The following is a 20,111-nucleotide window of genomic DNA, read 5'->3' on the forward strand; positions in this document are numbered from 1 at the left end:
TCAGTAAATAGGAACAAAAAAAACTATACTCGTCCTTTTCTTTTGGGTGCTAGTACTAGTGTAAGACAAAGATAGTATGATTCTCTCTGTCTATGTTTGAAATAAGACAGTCCTTTGACAAACTATATTAAAATTATATTTAATAAACAACTGAAACATAACATTCTTAGAAACATAATCAATCAATCAATATGAGTATAATCCGTGATATAACGTCGTGTAATCAGTAATTAAACATTTTAATATGTAACATTAATATACTAATATACCATATTTGTCTATGTACACTCAGTATCAAGTATATGTGACATTCCAAGTGGCCAAATAACACCTTTGCTTCTGTAGAAATAAGGATGTATAAAGATATATTTGGCCACTTTGGCCGTCACTATCTGTTTGATGGTGACTGTACAACTGGTGAAGTTACTCTCATTCCTCCGGTGCTGAAGCTGCCTCGGCCGGAGCGTCTACTGCCGGTTCTTGGACTGCAGCTGCCTCAGGCTGTGCTTCTGCGGCTGTTTCAGGCTGTGCTTCTGCGGCTGTTTCAGGCTGTGCTTCTGTGGCTGCTTCAGATTGTACCTCTGCTGAAGTAGGTTGTACCTCTGCGGCTGATTCAAGTTGTACCTCTGCGGCTGCCTCACCATCAGTAGGGACTGATTCCACCACAGGCGCTTCAACTTCTTCCGGAGCAGCTTCGCCCTCCTGAGCAGGGGCTTCAACCTCCGTTGCATCAGGCTCAGGAGTTACCTCAGCCTGAACCGCCGCTGGCGTCTCACCCACAGGAACTGCTTCAGGAGGTATCGCTGGAGGCAGCTCGACATTACTGGTCCGAGACGGTGCAGCCTTAATTACGTTAGTTTTACTTCCTTCTCCAGCCTTTTTGCGTATATTAGGTAGGGGAAGAAAAATCCTGTATTCAGCGGGCAAATCTTCGTCGGGAGTCAACCTATCAGCGAAGTAAATACGCCTGAGACGTATATTGGCGTTCACTTTAATTCTTTGTACTTCAACAAACGACTTATTATATGCACGACGGGTGAATTCAGATAGGTTGAACTGGATCTGGTTCCAACCGTCAGCGAGACCGATAGGCATAGCGGTAGACATGGGCAAGATCTGTGTAGTACTTTGAAAGTTGGATACCCGGAATCTTCTTCTTGTCCCGGTGTCGTCCAAAATGGTCACCTCAAAAGTGAAATATTTCTTCAAATTCTTTACCACCATAATCATGAACGGCATCGTTATTCCAAGAATTCTGTTTTTCGTTGGACATATCATATACGATGTGCTTACATTATTTCCTCTTATATCTAGCACCATGGACTTTATATCTGGGTCTAGCAGCCGTGCAATATGACCATTCTCAACATGGACTTCCCATAACTCCAAAGGTTTAGAGCCGCAGCTGTAGAACACAGTTAGGAATCCGCGTTGGTATGCCGTCCGGAACATTGCAGACCTGGTTTTACGTTTCGGCTTCAAGCTGAATCGCTGTTTAATTTGACCCTATTTAATAAATATGTCCAATTAACGTTTTCATCTTTAAATACGTTACTTATTGCTTTAAAAATGACATTTTCTGCCTGTCAACTTTAAAAAGTATTGTAATGACAACTTCATTCTACGACAAAAAAGGCTACAAATATCAATATACTTCTTTTTTTGACACTGAGTTCTAAAAATATATTCCAAAACGCTAGAGTTTCAAGTGTTATTATACCTACGTACCTATATCGTAAATAATTGCAACATATCGTATTTAAATTTTCGTAAATCCCACTAATGTTAAGCTAATTTTACGGTTTTCACATTTAAACACTCGCGCGAGATGTTACGGAGAGCCTGGGTCTTTAAACTATTTGTGTTAAACATCTGTTCATGTGAGCCTAAAGTTTAGCTATATTGCAATATAGCTTAACATGTTGGACTAAGGGCCTGCACGGGTACGTGAGCATTGTACTGCAGTCTACACGGGGGAGTTAGGTTCAGCGTCGGACTACTTAGATCCGTCGCCGGCGGAAATTAGTATTTTTCTACTCCCCCTCTTATGTGTTCGTTCACTTATTCTACTGACTTTTCAATTGATAGTACTTGAAGTACAATATTTTAATAAAGCCCTACAAGGCATTTTTATACTTGTCTCATTTACGAAGAACAAATATGAGCGCATTGCCGTTCAGTAAAAGTTTCATATAAACACTGTACTTTTGTAAAAAATGCTCTTCGTATATAGGTAACTATATAGGCATGTATATATGTATAACCATATCTCGTAAAACGCCTTGTAACAAATGAGAAAGTCAGAAAGCACAAAAACTTCCCAAAGTATGAGTATACGTAGGAACATATAAAAAAACTTTTAAAGAAAAGCTCGTTTCGCTGTGATTTATCATCCCATTTGTCATCCTCGACACTAGGAAAATATGTCACGCAAACCCACAAGTAACGCTCACACGCGGTCGGCAAAATAACATTTTTGTCGTCTCTAAATCACGTGACGTTTCCACTATGTGGGCGCCCTTAGAGACGCGTCGGCAAAACCTCAGGCAGGACAAAGGCGAAATGAAAAAGATCCTTTGTCCGTCGCGATAAGGAGTGCATGTGAAACGAGACATACGTGCCTCGTCTCCTACTTACCTCGTCGCACCCATCAGACTGTGTATTGTTATAGCTGGCGCGAGTCCGAACGAGGCGAATTCTCGGGCAAACCATTGTAAAGTGGCCTCGAGTTCTATAACAACTCTGATCAATCTGAGAGCACTACAAACCAGTCTGGCCAAGCAATTAATTCGCCCGCACGTAGCAAGCGTTCAGAGTGACTCTATTGGCTCCTACACATCAACATCTACCTCATTCGAAATGATTTTTTCGAACGTTTTTTTGCTTAGGGGAATCCCCTCGCGTTGTTAAGATATCATTGCATTTTTCGGGATTAATGGTATAGAAAACGGATAGGACCAACGGCTGTCGGAAGAACAATAAGTCTAAGATATATTGTTTGCACACGCGACTTTTCCGGTAAAGAAAATCAAATGCGTCATATCAAAGAATTTAAAAAATAACATATGTAAGTCAGACACTGTAATTTTATTAATAACGACGTTTTGTTTTATATATTTACCCTATAAAGTTCATTCACGGTACAGAAAACCTATTTACACCAACTGTAAACAGAAAAACAATGAAAACATAATTTGTGTAGACTTTTTCCATAATTAAATGCCTCCAGCGTTAATTAAAGTAATAGTTATTTGTTTCACAAGGGGAAGGTTTAACCTCTCGTGCTAAATTGATACTCGTGCATGCGACAGATTCCAAAATTCCGAAAAATGGAATCTTGGGCGTTGCGAGGGTTTCAGGGCCGAGGGTTAAACAAATTTGAGCACCCAGTGAAACAAAATTTTTCACCACACCAACACAAAGAAAATACTAACTGTAAAATCTCAAACAAAATCAAAGCAAATCGAATTAAAATAAATGTTATTAAATATTTATCATTCACAATCATCATTTAAAAGTCAATTCTACCAGCAAACACAAGAAAACAAATTAAAATTTGCCTCGCATGTGAATAAAATGCAACTTTCTTATTAGTTTTTGAACAATCAAGAGAGCCTTTACCAGCTGGTGTGGTGAAATAGTTATTTTCGATACAAGTGCGAAAAAGAGGAAATTCGAAACGAATTACCTATTCGCACGTGTATCGAACAACGTTTTACAGTACATTGACACTTTAAAGTTTCGACATACGCACGAAAAGTGCTAGTTTACGCACTAGTGCGGAAAAGTAGCCCCATATGTACTGTAAATGATTTTATGACAGCAAGTTTTGAAATGTATCTGAAAGTCAGAAAACTATAGTCGATTCGCTGAAAAAACAGCAAGCGGCGTTTCAGATGTGCTTGGTATATTTACAAAGCTCATTGCGCGGCGCAGCGAAGCGTGGTCTGCATAATGTATCGAACGGAGACTCGGCGAGCTTTGTCTGCGTTATTTACAACCGGCCCGTGTATTCACGCGGAAATTGGATTTGTAAAATAAGACACTGTATAAATAATCTTTATCTAAAACATATCTCGCTTGCGCGCAGAGAGTCCACGATTCGCGAACTTTAATTCGTTCTACATAAAACACATGTGGGAGGATCTTTTGATCTGGATTTGTTTTCGATATGATCTGTCAGCTGTCAACATGTATTTTAAACAGGTACATAAGATAATATGGTAGTGTAGAGATTGCTACCGTAAATAGTAATTTACAAGCACAGTACACAGCACAGTAGTGCTTACAACACATGAAAAGATTATTCGTTTTATATTAGTTCATTAGTGTGGGTCAAATCTTGGAAGCAATATTTGACCCACTTCTCGATTTCCGATAGAGCGGAAATTTTGCATTTTGCATAAATTGGTTGACGATGCAATATTATGACCTTATGGACCTGATCAGATGATGAAGACAAGAAGGTGGCCAATATGGCCATGGCAACTCTGTGATAAAACAACGCAAACTAATTGTGTTTGGGATTGTTAGAAATTTTCTCAATGAATATTAGTTGCCTAAGGAAAGAAAAGTACAGTTAGCGATAAAAGCTTGTACCAAAAATGAAATTTTTGCCAAAATCTTATCTAATCTAATCTAATACCTTTAAACGAGCAATTCTTGTCTATTTATTTATTTATTTATATGTTTATTTCTCTCTATCTCGGAAACGGCTCTAACGATTTCGATGAAATTTGCTATATGGCGGTTTTCGGAGCCGAAAAATCGATCTAGCTAGGTCTTATCTCTGGGAAAACGCGCATTTTTGAGTTTTTATATGTTGTCCGAGCAAAGCTCGGTCTCCCAGATATTTTATTTTATATACGTGGAGTGTGCAAGAATCTTATTTCTATGCTAACGTTGACGTTCCCACGATATTGCAGCTGGCTGGAAATAATCGTCGTCAGCCTCGCCAGAGACAATGTATCGAAATTAATATCCGAGCTCGCCGAACAATTTGTCCACCCGGAATGCAGACAATTAAACGGACGGTCCTTGGCCGGCTAAAAGTATAGCTATAGTTCACTAATAAATATCTGGAAACAGGTCAAGTGTTTTGTTCCGCTTACGACGTAATTGTGACAACAATAGAGATGCAATCATTCGAACATTTACTACCTGTATTTTTTTGAAGTGAAAACTTCTTTAGCGGCGCTGTGCACTTTTTATGATGGGGAAAAATGTTAAACTCGCGAGAGGTAAGCTTCGTAAGACGTAAGACGGACACGTGACCTGATCGAAAAACTGTTACAATGTCATTGAGTTTTTCTTTATTGATTTAAATGCCATCTAGTGAGTTTCCCTCTAACTGGTAATAATATAACTCGAGTACTAACAGTGATGTGCTTAGGGGTTTCAAGTAATGCGACGAAATAACGCTAGATGGCGTTAACCTCAATTATATACATAGTGCTGCAGACATTTTGCACTAGTCATTGAGTTTTCACTTCTGCCGGCACTCCCGGAGTGCAACCCGTTGTTTTTTTATTTGTACTTTGTTTATTAATACGGAAAACGACCAAATGTGCGCTTGATGTTTAGGCAATACCAGTCTTCCATTCGGTTAAATATATAGGTTCATTTTATTATGGGATAAAATTATAACAATTTAGAATATCTTTAAATTAATTTACTTTAATTTGGTGCCAATGAGAAAGTAAGTGCTTAGGTATTTAATCTTATAATAATTTAGAAAATTACGAGTTTCAGAATATTTCAAAGGCTCAACTTATTATTGCGCTTTAAGTTGTGTTTAAGAGGCTTATACCTAAGTAGTTTACAAAGTCAAATTAAATGCTATTGTGTGGATTTCATATTAGGTCTAATAATATTATTTTCGTGGTTATGCACAAAATCCCTATTAAACAAAAATAGGTTACGTGTTGAATTTCAAAACAAAACCGCATATATTCTAGTAGGCCGTGGGCTTCGAACTGCAAACGGTGGAAAATGCCGCTTCTTCGAACACGTTTTCTCTGTCAAATGCATTCCGCGAGATAAGGACAGACATATTACCTGATCGGAGCGGGTGAATGGCTATTATAAGCCCCGGATTTCAGTTCATTTTTCGCTCCACATTCAAAGGTGTTATTCACAATGCTACTAAATGCATAGCCTCAGGCCGACAAATTAATATTCTGATGTCGGTGAATGCTCAAGACTCAGCCAAACCAAGAGTCGTATTAGAATTGTATAAATCTAGAGCCTTACCATGACTGCCTTAGCAGTGTCAAACTAACATATTTGCTGACGTCTGCGTAACTTACTTTCTAATTACGTATACATCTCGATCGCACTAATATGCGAGTACGTGTCATACTGGTGGTAGCCGTACTGATCTTAATTTAATATTGATATTCAATACTCCAAAATTAATATGCCGCTGAAGTATAAGTCTTGATTAGATTATATTATGTTTATTATTTTATCGCGTCCGGAACACCACGCTGCATTCTAGAACTCGCATTGCTGACGTTGGCAAAAAAAACCGCCAGGCTCAAATGGGACTGGGCCGGCCACGTCTATCTCATGCATCCGGATAGGTGGGCTAACATAGCCACCAAGTGGATGCCGACGAAGAAGCGTGGGCGGGGCAGGCCAAGGCAGAGATGGCGGGACGACTTTGACGCCTTCCTTAACAACTTAACTGGCCGGAAGAAGCGCTGAATCGGGAGTTATGGAGAACCAGGGGAGAGGCCTTTGCCCAGCCGTGGGACACACAAATAGGCTGAGAAAAAAAAATATATATTTTATCTTAAGGTCACTTTACGGTGGTTCAACTGAACTCGCGTAACCATGGGAACAGGTCGGCGGCCAGGGCCCGGCGCATCGGAATGAAGACATATATTTCGCTCTTGTTGTCCTTTTAATCCGACGTGCCTGTCGAAACTCGTAAATCTGAAATGTCGATTAGGACACTGTTTGTCCCTGTCGACGTCTAATAAATTGCAATAAGCGGGAGGGCGGAAAAATGTCGCTGCTATGATGCTGGTATTGAGACAAATATTAGGTACCTGTATGTCACGTGGTTAATATCTGAAATATTTGATGAACAGATGTCAGACGCCGTAGATGGTTTTAGTTTACTTTAGTTTTTATTTGTTATGGCTCCTCTACACGATGGGCCGACGCCGGCCACTCCAAGGGACGCAGCCATGCGGTAGAATGAGATAGCAATATCACTTGCTCCCTCTAACGCATAAATGCGTCCCTTGGAGTGGCCGGCGTTGGCCCATCGAGTAGAGGAGCCATTACAGTTTTCTTATTAATTGAGGATTACCTTGTTGTCTACGGCTGCGAAAATGTTCTTGTTTTGTAAGGGTGATTATTTCATAAAATCGGAAAGTTATATTTGTTCACATTATTTCCTGTTAAATAAATATTTAGTAAAACGAACATTATTTTTCATGAACAACACGTCATTGCGGACGAGAAGTGAAAAAGCCTTCCCTGCCAAGCATTATTTCTGTGTCGAGTTATCCAAGGCGCACAAGTAAATTGGTCTTACGTATTAAAAATTCTACACATAAGATTCTGCCAAGAAATCCTGCCAAGATTTCCCGAGTTCCTGCTCCGTGCCAATAATAAATATAAAATACTGTGAAGCTTTTTCTTTCCCTTGTCATATAGCAGGGCTTGTTCTGATATTTTCGTATTTACTTTAAGTAACTCTTAGGCCATTTTGCAAGGGGAAACTGAATAACGTGCCAGCTCTTATGAATCAACCGAATTTGGGGTAAATGGTACTCAAGGCGGTAATTTTTCCACTTTTTAATTTATTCTAAATATGTAGGGTTTGTAAGTTTGTAGCATATATAAAGTATAGTAAATACCAACATGACTAAACAATTACAAAATATAGTAAATAGTAGATGCCACTGTTAAGGGGCCCACTGCTTACCAGTCCACCGGACGATATCAGTCTGTCACTTGTTCGGAGTTGTCACCTTTTGCGTTTAACTGACAGGCTCATATCGTCCGGCGAACTGGTAATAAGTGCCTAAAGTAAGCCTCTTTAGATGTATTAAACTTTTGACTGTGAAAGTTTTGACATCCAACAGAAAACTAATTTGCAGCTACAATAATTATGTTGTTCTAGATACTTTACATTTTAGAATTACTTGCATATCAACAAGCATTATTTGGTCAGTTCGTCTTTCTGCAACCCAGGACGCAACCATAAGCACTCATGCAAATTATCCAAAAACTTTGTTCAAATGTGCCCATCTATGCCTATACACTGGCCCGATGCCAGTTTTAAAAGGAATTTGTCAGGGACGCGTCTCGGTGTAAAAAGTTAATGATATGTGAAGATCCCTCGGATATCCTTGGTCTAATTGTAAGTAAATTTAATGACTCGAGCGAGGGGTAAGCTGTGAAATTATGTAGGACCAATTTTGGCGAAGCCCAGCTTAGTAAGAGGTTAGTTCCGCTACGATACGTTTGGATTGGTTAGGAGGTTTGTTAAATGATTAAGGGTAGGTATATAAACAGCGGCAATCTTCTGTCACTCTTATTTATCAGAATGTTATTTTCAAATGAAAATTCGATCTAATGTTAGATCAGAGTCACATTTATATCGCACCATATTGCACTGATAATCAGGTTTATTTGAAATTAGACTTCGAGTAGATAATGTCAATACAGAATTAGACGTATAATTAATTTTACAATGCGTATGTTCAGTATACTTCTTGAAAAGTACGTAAGATTCAACAAGAACACCTTTTTCGCTCATGTTTTATACCACCTATGACCTACACTGGTCAAGAATTGCTTACTTTCCGAACTTGTATCACTATTGTACTCTTCTTGCACCCTACCAAGTAAATGCCGCGAAACATAGGACACTGAAGGGTGTGCACTGTGCATCCAGCACAAAGGTCTTCCGCCTGAGTGAACCTCGTCGCCCGTGTACTTAAACACTAAACATTATTCGAAGCGGATTATGGCGACCTTCTTTACTGACCTACCTATCCTATAGGTATTATACGGTAGGCCGAGCCCGATATTTAGGGCCCCGTTCTACAATGCAAGGAAACTCCCTCACTTTTTGCTACTACAACACATTCGGGGAAATGGAATGCATTGCTTATAAAGAACAAATGGGTCAGGTTTGCGAGAAAAATATCCAACAACATGGATGCCAATAAAAACGCGCGAACAAATCGGGACGTACCTTGCTTCATAATCACCCTTATTTAGAAGCAATAATTAAATACATGCTAACAAACTTAGCTACAGTGAAATAGATATGAATTAGATACTTTATATAAATAACGGTAGATTATTAGGATGTAGCTAATTACTGGCATTCATCCAGTTTTACTTTGTACATAATATGCTCCATTTAATAAATTAAAGAATAATACGCTCGTATGATGCTAAATGCTTAATACAATGTTTATTTACGTTTTCACATCTTTGAACCAAAATAACGTAAAAGAAAAACAGAAATAATTCAACGCCAATGAACAATGCAAATATATACAGAATTTGGTATCCCACTATAAAACAAAGTTCCAGGAATTTCATCCGGCAAATGCAATTTTCGACAATAAAGTGCACATGATCCATTAGAGGTAGTAAGTGGAGGCAGTAAACGCCCTCAGCAGGAGCTATTATACGAGTTTTATATTCACACTTAGGGTTTATTGAAAGTTCCTGCTGGCTTTGTTTCAGCGACATTGAAATAGCTCAATTTAATACACTTTATTTTTTTACTCAGTGAAAATTGTGCTCGCAATTCTTTGACTTTATAACAGTGCATTGGTGCAAATAAACGAAGCTTCATGTAAATACTATCGTGTGCAGTTATTGGAAACCGTAGTTATTGATTCGAAGTGAATTTTTAGCTTTTTGTTTGTAATTTTTTTACAAGGGTTGTAAAAAATTATTTAAATATTTGGTGAACTAATTATTATCCTGAATCATTTTCCAGAACTGTGTAAAATACTTTTTTGCCAAACCTTTATCTATTCAACACTAATAAGAATCATTATTTCTAAATATTTACTTTTTAAAAATATTGCGTTTAAACATTTCTAAGCTTCCGGAAAAGACGAAAGCTTATAGGACTATTATATGATTTCATTACGTAGTTTCATTACAGGAATTTTCCCGACAGCGCAGTAGAGCGCGACACGGCTCGAAATAAAAATCTCTTATATTTCAAGCGGGTGCAGTTTGAAGCGTCGTGACCTAAGATATATTCTATTTTCGTTCTACATTTCAAAACGTGATAAACAAAGTTACTTGGACGACAACTTCTATACATTTATTTAACGTTTACATCCGTAAATCTTAAGTAAATCCTACTGCAAGCCACGTGTATGGAATCAAACGAAAATATCTCGGAGGATTCAGGGAAAGCTTACCAAACTCTATTCTTCCTTCCCTCCCTCGCGTTAAGAGGCTGTCAATACCTAAAGCGTGCACACTGTCTATTTGCATCGGAGTAAATGAGATAGCTCTATCGCTATTACTCAACTGGGCCTGGGCAAGGGAATAATAAGAAAACTATAGCAACATTAGTAACTAACGACGTCTGCTTATTATATCTCACGCTTCTATAGGCGCAGTCAAGTGGAACCACCTTTTTTTTATCACAACTAAGGAAAGTATCGAAAGAATGAATGAATGATACCTATATATTTTTAGTCAGCTATCAGATTGCCTAAAGACACCCCTCGGTTTTACTCGCACTTATCCCGGATTATCCTCAGTAATGACCGGCTCGTGTATTTTACTTACTTTAACGAATCTTTTAACCATGCATTCGCACAGAAATGGCGCGCCGGGATACGGGTGAGGATTAACTAAATTTATCCAAATATTCCGCCGCCGAGTCTGATTACGCAATACTTCGTGTGTCGTCGCGGCTTTTGCTTACTCACCATTATTATTTCAAGACAAAGACGACACACCCGTATGCTTATATGCACGAAAAGACTTCATTTTTTAGCTTTTACGGAAGAAATAGTACAAAAGAAGAAAAAGAAAATTAATTTCATTCACAGCGAATGATGATAAAGAGTGCGAGGGAAGGCGGCACATGAGTGATACCAAAAGTACAACGACCGCGGGGTGATGAAAAATCGTCAATTTCCTTGTAAAAAGTTGGGAGTCAGGAAAAATTCCGTTACGCTCTATCAGCACTAATGGCTTGCAAATAGCTCCACCAATCGTCTTACACTCTTATATCATTCTCGAGCCACCCGCTGCATTATTCAGTATTTTGCTTTTTAATATTCAGACGACATATTTGAGTCTCCTTTCAATTTTTTTCCGTTCCTCTCGTGTACCGGTGTGCACGGAATTTTAAAAGCTCCTTATCGATGTTCGCCTCTTAATCCCGACATATCACGCCGAGTGTTGGGTGTTCCATTTATATTTTATCGATACCGCTGAGGGGCGCTTGTTCTCTTGTTCGCATTATTTTTATAATCTGCGGACGGCGTCGTATTCCGATTCTCATCGCCGATCGGGCCAGCGTTGTCTGCAATTTATTCGGGAAAGGAATAGATTCATAGCCGGCCGGATTAAAAGGAAAATGAAAGCAAAATATATGGGTCTGTCGAGCGAGCGAGCCGCTGAAATAGCTAGCTGCAGGTTCGTTTAATTATCGACATTCCTGCAACGAGGTCCAACAAATTGTTTTTGTCGGACGGCGCTGGACGCCCATCGATATTTCATTATTATAACCACGATATTGAGGCTCTGTCCGCTATGACAACACGTATTTACGACGCTATTTACGGCCGTGAATAAATTACGTTCACGGTAATTGTGAAACTTTAATATGTTTTATTTATTGATCATTAGCTGGGTAATTAACGGTCTGATTAATTTCGTAGGTCGAGTATTAAAGGTGTAGGTAATAAGTAATAATAGTATATTGGCCGATGATTTGTGGAGACGTATTTTGATCAATATCGCCTGTAGGATAGTCGGCGTCTTTGGTGGCTAATATGTCCGAATGCAGCACTAGCCGGAATATTGCCTACCTAGCCTTCCAAGGACCACAGAATATCTTCAGCGCTATAAAGATACTGGATAGGGTAGCCATTAACTGTAAATTTGCGTAGGATTGGGATATATGTGACGTTATCTATGAAAAGGGACCTTACTGTCGATGGCGGTTACGCCATTATTAACGATGCTCCGATATAAATACAATGCCGCGCGACGCTGTGCGGCGTAAGCGCCATCGACAATAAGGCAGGGCTTTAAATACCGTTAAAAAGTTGGTATCGTTACCACAAGGTGACAGATTTAACGTTAAGTTGTAACTAACGTTAGACCAGGTACCGTTAGTTATACTACTCTTTACCGGTAATAAAATGGTAACGTTAGCAGCTGTCAATTTGAGCTAACGTTAAGTCAAAGGTATCGATACACCATTGTTAACGTTAGTAGGTAACGTTAACAGCTGCTTATTTACCGTTTGATTAACTGATAGGTGCCATCATCGTTGACAATCGAGCGAATGTTCATTCACTCTCAAGCAGAGATGGGCAATTTTAATAACAAAACTTCCGTGAGACAAAGACATATTAAATGGAGATGGGCATTTCGTAATTGATTCCTGGTTCCACGATTACTCGAAATTACTTTGTAATCTGATTACCGATTCCCAGATTACTTTGTAATCTAACAATACCGAATTACTAATAGTGGAGTCAATATAAAGTTAAAGTTACATTAATTGCACAGTAAAATGTTTCTACACGGGTGAATTATATATCATATTGAATACCCGTCTGCGAATTAACAACTTGATATCTGTTCCCGTTTTTAGGGTTCCGTAGCCAAATGGCAAAAAACGGAACCTTTATAGATTCGTCATGTCTGTCTGTCTGTCTGTCTGTCTGTCTGTCCGTCTGTCTGTCCGTCCGTATGTCACAGCCACTTTTCTCCGAAACTATAAGAACTATACTGTTGAAACTTGGTAAGTAGATGTATTCTGTGAATCGCATTAAGATTTTCACACAAAAATAGAAAAAAAACATAAATTTTTGGGGTTCCCCATACTTCGAACTGAAACTCAAAAATTTTTTTTTCATCAAACCCATACGTGTGGGGTATCTATGGATAGGTCTTCAAAAATGATATTGAGGTTTCTAATATCATTTTTTTCTAAACTGAATAGTTTGCGCGAGAGACACTTCCAAAGTGGTAAAATGTGTGTCCCCCCCCCCCCCTGTAACTTCTAAAATAAGAGAATGATAATACTAAAAAAAATATATGATGTACATTACATGTAAACTTCCACCGAAAATTGGTTTGAACGAGATCTAGTAAGTAGTTTTTTTTTATACGTCATAAATCGCCTAAATACGGAACCCTTCATGGGCGAGTCCGACTCGCACTTGGCCGCTTTTTTTAGAAATAACATTTTTTTTATTTTATATTTTATACTACCTAAACAGTAATTTCTAACTAGATTTTTTTTGAAGAATGGGCTATGAAGCTTACACGACTACACGGTCAGAATTTCTCCCGACAATAATATTAATTATAGATTTAATGAAAAAAACAATAATTTTGTAAGTTTTCCATGACCGAGAATATCCCACACTGAGAGAAAAGTTTACTATTGTGGTTAATTTAATAGTATTTGTTTCGATCATGTTTAATTTATCTGCCCGAGGAACTGCTATATTCGCAGAATAGCAGCATGATTTTGGAAACAAACAGCAAATAATGTTCTACACAATTAATGGACACTTCTAGTTTTTTGGCAGTACATAACTGTACAAGTTATTGAAGACTACATACTTATTTTTCTCGCAATAATTAAATCAATTTCCAGCATAAAAAGTCAATGAAGTATGCTGTATTTCCAGGCTTCCACAGAGGCCAAGTCAAACTTTGTTTAAGATGTCAAAAAGATATCATTTTGTTATCATTCGCCCAACCGTCTCGCTCGCACCAATACATATTTCATCTAGTACGAGTGAAATGCACGCGCGAATGATATAAAATGACATCTTTTATAACAAAGTTCGAATTAGCATCAAGGTATATTAGGAAAATATACCTTATGACTTATGGCATTGCGTTAAGGTTTAATAATTCAATGCATAAAGTGTCTGTGTTTATGTGTCTGTGTTTGTGGTGTCAATTTTTATATCTATTCACAAAACGTTTAGAATACAGGATGCACAGTCAGATATAAATAGACCCTTAAAGTCTTACAACTATCTATGATACTGGATCTCAAGCTTATTTGGTTAGTAAGTACCGTCCACCAAGTTATACTTCGAATAGCCACCCGGAAAAATTCCAAAGCTAATTTCGAATTTTAAAATTTGACAATTCACGAGAAGAGTAACGTAACGTCAAAGGATATGTTTGTCCCTTTTCAACGATCCTGTCATCCGATGCTTGAGTAGAGAAACTAAAAGAAGCAAATGTCAGCAATTCGTAACGCTTAGTTTTTGTTAGCGATAGCGCATCGCGACATGAGAACTAGTATGAGCCTGGCCCTCGATTACGTATAATTGCAAGGAAACTTGGGATCAAGTTATCTTAGTCAATTTAGAGCAGTTGGAAATCAACTCATTGTGAAGTTTTTGAACGTTTTCAAATAATTTGTTGGATTAAGTAGTAAAAGTGTTACAGTATGTTATATATTTGTGATCTACTCACAAGGCCCTTTCATTTGGTACCCCACATGGTATGTTTAAAAGAAAAATGGTAAAAACTTTGCATCACAGTAACTACCCTCACCACTTTCGCGCTTGTCATCTCATATATTTGTGTTCAGGATATTATACTGAATGCACTGATACCAAATATACTCATATCCGAGACGACATGAGCGTAAATTTTTCTAGAAGACTTTTCGAGAAAAGGCCAGGCTACAATATCTTTACAGGTTGATTGATACTGAGTGTATTAACACCATGTTCACCCATATCCAAGACGATATGAACGAAAAGTAACCTAAAGCCACCCTACCAACATTTTCGTAACAATGAGAGATTACACTGATTTAAACTTTCACGATTTTTACACATTATTAAATTATACAACGATACGCGATTAAGTCCCGTTGTATAATTTAATAATGAGAGATTATTTCTTGGAAATAATGTTGTAATATAAACTCCTTGTAGAGCACCTACCTGCGAAGAGATCGTGCTGTCAAAGTTGTTAATGATTTAATATAATATTGTTAGTTAACTAAAGTTTTATTAATGCATCATTTCATCTTATACACCGCGGGATTTAATAACCCGAAAGATTTAAACCACGTATTTTTGACGACAGTACGAGTAAATAATGTTATATCAACATGGGTCCAATTATATATTTTAATTAAACTACTATTTCAGTACAAATTAAATCATGACATTTCACGAATCACTCCGATATCATACGATGCACGGCGAATGCAGTGACATGTGTTCCATGACAAGAAGTGTCAAGTTATGTCTAGGATCATGTTTACGTTGAAATTATTTCAATTGATTGGCACCTCAAAATACCACAAATTGTATCAAAACTTTATTAATTACTACAACAGTAGGTACAGTGCAGTTATTATTGTTGAAACTTTGCGATAAAATCTTTTCCTTTGAGTGAGATAACCAAAGCCATTAACCATGATTATATCCGAAAGAAATAATGTCTCTTATTGTTTTAACTCATACTACAGCTGGAAAGGGATGATTACTTTGTTAAAATCAATGAATGACCTTTTGTTAAAATATCGATCATGCTTATCAGTACGTATTTTAAATTCTCGATGTGTTGATTTATACTGAGTAAAGTAAAATAAACAACTATGTTAAACAATTACGCTTTTTTATTAATTTAATGAATTAGGTTTTCACACCTGAGGATGCCGAAGACCGGGCAAAGTGGAGAAGGCTGAGCAGGAAAGCGGACCCTGGCGCTAGACCGGGAAAACGCTAGGTTGAAGAAGAAGAATGAATTAGGTTTTCGAAGTGTGTACCACCGTTTTCAGCACAAAGATTTAATTTTAAACGGATTTCATTATTTAGGTTTGTAATAGGGGTGAGTGAGCTCCGGATATGGAGAAGACCTGATTTTATGTTTTTAAAGACCGTTTCCACAGATGGAAACGTGTTACCATGAAGTGATCTAGAACTCATCAGACTTTCCTACTGAAAATTCACAAATGCTTTTGACTAACTACGAGCATGGATAGGGTCGCGGTTCAGGCCACTATGGAGGGAGAATAGTTATCCAAATATTTAAGGTAGGACGCCAGGATACTACCCTCATCAAGCGCATGACATATCCAAATGAAAATCTCAAATATATTTAACCAACACCTTTATTCTTTTAAAATTACACGACCCGCTACGGCCGTAACACGAATTATCTATTGCTAATAACTAAGTAACACTAAGCACTTCTCAGTTACACGTCTACTTATTCAAATTTATACTAAATACATCCTAGGCAGCTCGGTGCCTACCGTCAACAATATTAAAGTTACTATTCCTTAAATAGCACTCCAGGTCCAGTAAAAGTTATGCCCCAACCTCCGGGGATGTTTAGCAATAAATACTTTCTCACAGGGATTCCAGGTTACCTGTTCGACATCAATGATTCTTATTTAGCAAAGGATCAATTTTAAAAGTCTTATCTTCACGGACACTGCCAGGAAGACCACCGCTGTCCCAGGTTGGCACAGCCTTAGAGTAGCCCGGTCCAGGAAAACCAGGGTACAGAAGAACCCTAAGAACAAAGAGAATGTTCTAGGTTATTGAAAAATATTTTACTACGTTAAGTTTTATATTATAATTTGAGGCACAGCGCGATTTATATTTCGGTAAGGAAGCGATAAAAGACTTACCGGGGTTTATGCCGGGCCCATTATTTCGTATACCAACGACGGTGCTGATGACCGCATGGCAAGACAAAAGGTGCTACAAGTTGCACGAGGGATTGCTGGAAAATCCACATAAAACACTATATTAGCCAATCTCGAAATACCCTAATAACTCCACCCTTCCATCAATATATTTAAATGTGTGGAAACTCACCAAATTATATTAAATTGAAGACACTAGAATGATAGCCGCCATTACAGGTAGGCCTAAGACGCTAAGTTATTCACATTTTGGGACGAGCCCAGGAATTGATTGCCCACTATTGTCCAAGATCTCTTCACATCTTGGAGCTCGTCTTAGCAATGATTTTCCAAAAATCCAACAAAAGGAACCACAGACAAACTGAGGAATGAAAACCCTCCCATTCAATGGACACCGCGACTGACCGGTTTGACCCTTGGAATACTTCAAGTCGTCGAAAATAAAAAGAGATACCTATTTTGGAATCTGAAAATACGGCCTTTATTTATAATTGGAAATTATAAAAAGATATAAGAACGACTATATTAGGTTTATTGTTATACAACAAGGGGGACCGACCGTCTGTTATGGAACCATAGACAACCAACCAAATGACATTGACATACGTCAATGTCCATCGAGGAACTAAACAAACACTGACTCGGTTTTGTCGAATTCAAACCGTTAATATGTGGTATTTCTATGTTTTAAATGTAGTTCAATTGTGAAATGTGTATCTCATAATGGAGAACAAAGTGCTTGTGTCCTGACATGACGCAGGAATACAACATGGATGCGCCAAATGCGACGGAGTGCATGCCTAGAAAGATTTACCGCTTCGGTAAGTTTTATACCCTAAATATAGCTAAAAAAAACGTATAGGTGAGGCTGTAAACAACACTACAAATCTCAGTCCTTGACTGACCCACCAATACATCCGTGTAGAAGGTATTTTACCTATCAAATCTTACCCAAATAAACCTACTATTCTCTAACCTATAAAGTACTTATACAATATCCTACTCAGCTGAGTATAACACTGGGTGGATACCCCAAAGTGTTACAGTTCATCTTTAGTTGGGTTAAAAAAAAAATTTTGAATAAAATTTTTTTTTTTTTATATAAGCTCTACGCTTAAAACGAAGTTAACACCTTAACCTACAAAACGTATCCAAGAAACCACAGATAATCTATAAAGAATACTAAACTTATAACCAAACTTATACCTGACTTGGTGAATGATCAGTTCAACCAAGGAAATGTAATGACTAATTTTTTTTTTTTTTTAATTAATTAGTTATTATTAGTTCCGGAACTACTTATTCTTAATGCGCGCTTACCTAAACCTAAAAGAAAATGTCAAAGACGGCAACGTTAATAAACTTTCCCTTTATTAAAGAAATTGCCCATCACCGACAGTAGTGGAAATATGTAATGAGCTGCATTTTCTAGCTATTACACCATTCCTAGATTGACGAACCAAAGTTCAGTTACAGTACAGAGTTTAGCGAGAACGTAGTCCCTTTTTCACGACTTAATAGTATTTTATATAATAGGCCCATTTAAGGGTATATAAGTAAGTTTCTGCAGTTTATTCAGATCATTTAAAGTTTTATGTCTTTATAAGGACATATTAAAGATTACTGTTGGTCCGTGTGCACCCAGTACCAATAAAAACGAATACATGGAACAACTACCCAGTCTGATGAAAACAAGCTCGCGCCAGGCTGCATTCAGTTTAGTAGGTACGTTCAGTATTCCGTATCACACATGATATTCATAAGTGTAAGTGTTGTCCACAATAGGTGTTAAGACGAGAACCGCTAAGAAGACGGCTCGGCTTCACCAGGACGTACAATGTCTTTTATATGAAAGTTACCTAGAAGTTTTCCTTCTAGGGATTTTAAAGAGTATACAAGAGGACTCAATTTTTTATGAATGACACACTTGTCATAACGGGGCGCTAATTTAGCAGAAAAGTGTTTTGCTGCATTTGACAATGGGAAACATCTTTTATAAACGATTTGCCCTTCTTCCAGTTCTACGTGACGCTTCCTCATGTTATAATACCTAGCATTACGTTCATGAGAGGCAGTCAACGAGTTACGCACTTTTTGAAATACAGTTTTGAGCTCTTTAAGTTTTTCAGAAAAAGCACCACTGGTATCTAATTCGAGTGCGTTTTGATCTAAGGGACCTTCGCTATTATAAAGGGAACCATCTAGAATCATTTGACGACCATGTGTTAAGAAATACGGTGTGTTTTTAGTTACTTCGTGACGAGCTGTATTTAACGCACATTGTATTTCCGATACGTTCTTATCCCAGTTGCGGTGATCAGAACGCACGTATGATGCAATGGTTCTTACTAGCTCACGGTTCACTCGTTCCGTTTGATTCGTCTGAGGATGATATCTAGGGTTATAGAAAATATGAGGGACATCATATTTGAACATTAAGTCTCTAAAGTCTTTGGAAGTAAATTGAACTCCATTGTCGCAGAATATATATTTAGGAACCCCATGTATAAGGAATATCCCTTTTTCCATACACTTAACAATAGCTTTAGCAGTTATGTTTCGTAGTGGAAACAAAGTCACATACTTACTGAAATAATCAGCACATACGAAGAGATACTGATTCCTCAGATAAGATGGAGGAAAGGGACCAAGAATATCACAAGATATTGCTTCGCCTGGCGACGATATACGTCGGGGATTACCCATCAAACCAGGACGAGCTAAGTTAACAGGTTTATAAGTTTTACAAATTTCACAAGAGTCGACATATTCCTTCACGTCTTGAAATAAAGTGGGCCAATAATATATGTCGGCTATTTTGGAATGAGTCTTCCCCACGCCAAAATGACCAGCAGTAGGATCATCATGATACTTGTTTAGGACTTCATTACGGTGCTCATAAGGAAGTACCAGCTTCCAGTCAAATTGAGCTGTCAGACGATACTTATTCTTAGAGTAACGGAAAAGTTTATCATTTTCAATTTTAAAGTTGGGAAAGAGAGAAGGTTTTTCAGACACCTTTTTATGTAGGTCAAGATACCAAGGATCTTGAATAGTAACCGAATTTATAGAACTGACATGAATACGAGAAAGACAGTCAGGTATGACATGTTCTTTGCCCTTCCGGTGAATTATTTCAAAATTGAATTGACTCAATCTACACGCCCATCTATTTAATCGTCCTGTAGGGTTTTTTAAGTTATGGAACCATTTTAAA

General features: G+C 37.8%; 2 protein-coding genes across 5 annotated transcripts in view; one reads left to right on the plus strand and one right to left on the minus strand.

The window, feature by feature from the left end:
• The window catches only part of LOC134654960 (semaphorin-1A), a 486,499-nt gene that overhangs the window by 296,738 nt on the left and 169,650 nt on the right, over positions 1-20,111 (plus strand). The window lies entirely within an intron of this gene.
• Positions 430-1,506, minus strand: LOC134655291 (uncharacterized). The gene has a single exon (XM_063510742.1). It carries the CDS (start codon positions 1,450-1,452, stop codon positions 430-432), a length of 1,023 nt encoding a protein of 340 aa, XP_063366812.1. The 5' UTR covers positions 1,453-1,506.

Source organism: Cydia amplana, chromosome 16 (assembly GCF_948474715.1).
Source record: "Cydia amplana chromosome 16, ilCydAmpl1.1, whole genome shotgun sequence".
NCBI lineage: Eukaryota > Metazoa > Arthropoda > Insecta > Lepidoptera > Tortricidae > Cydia > Cydia amplana.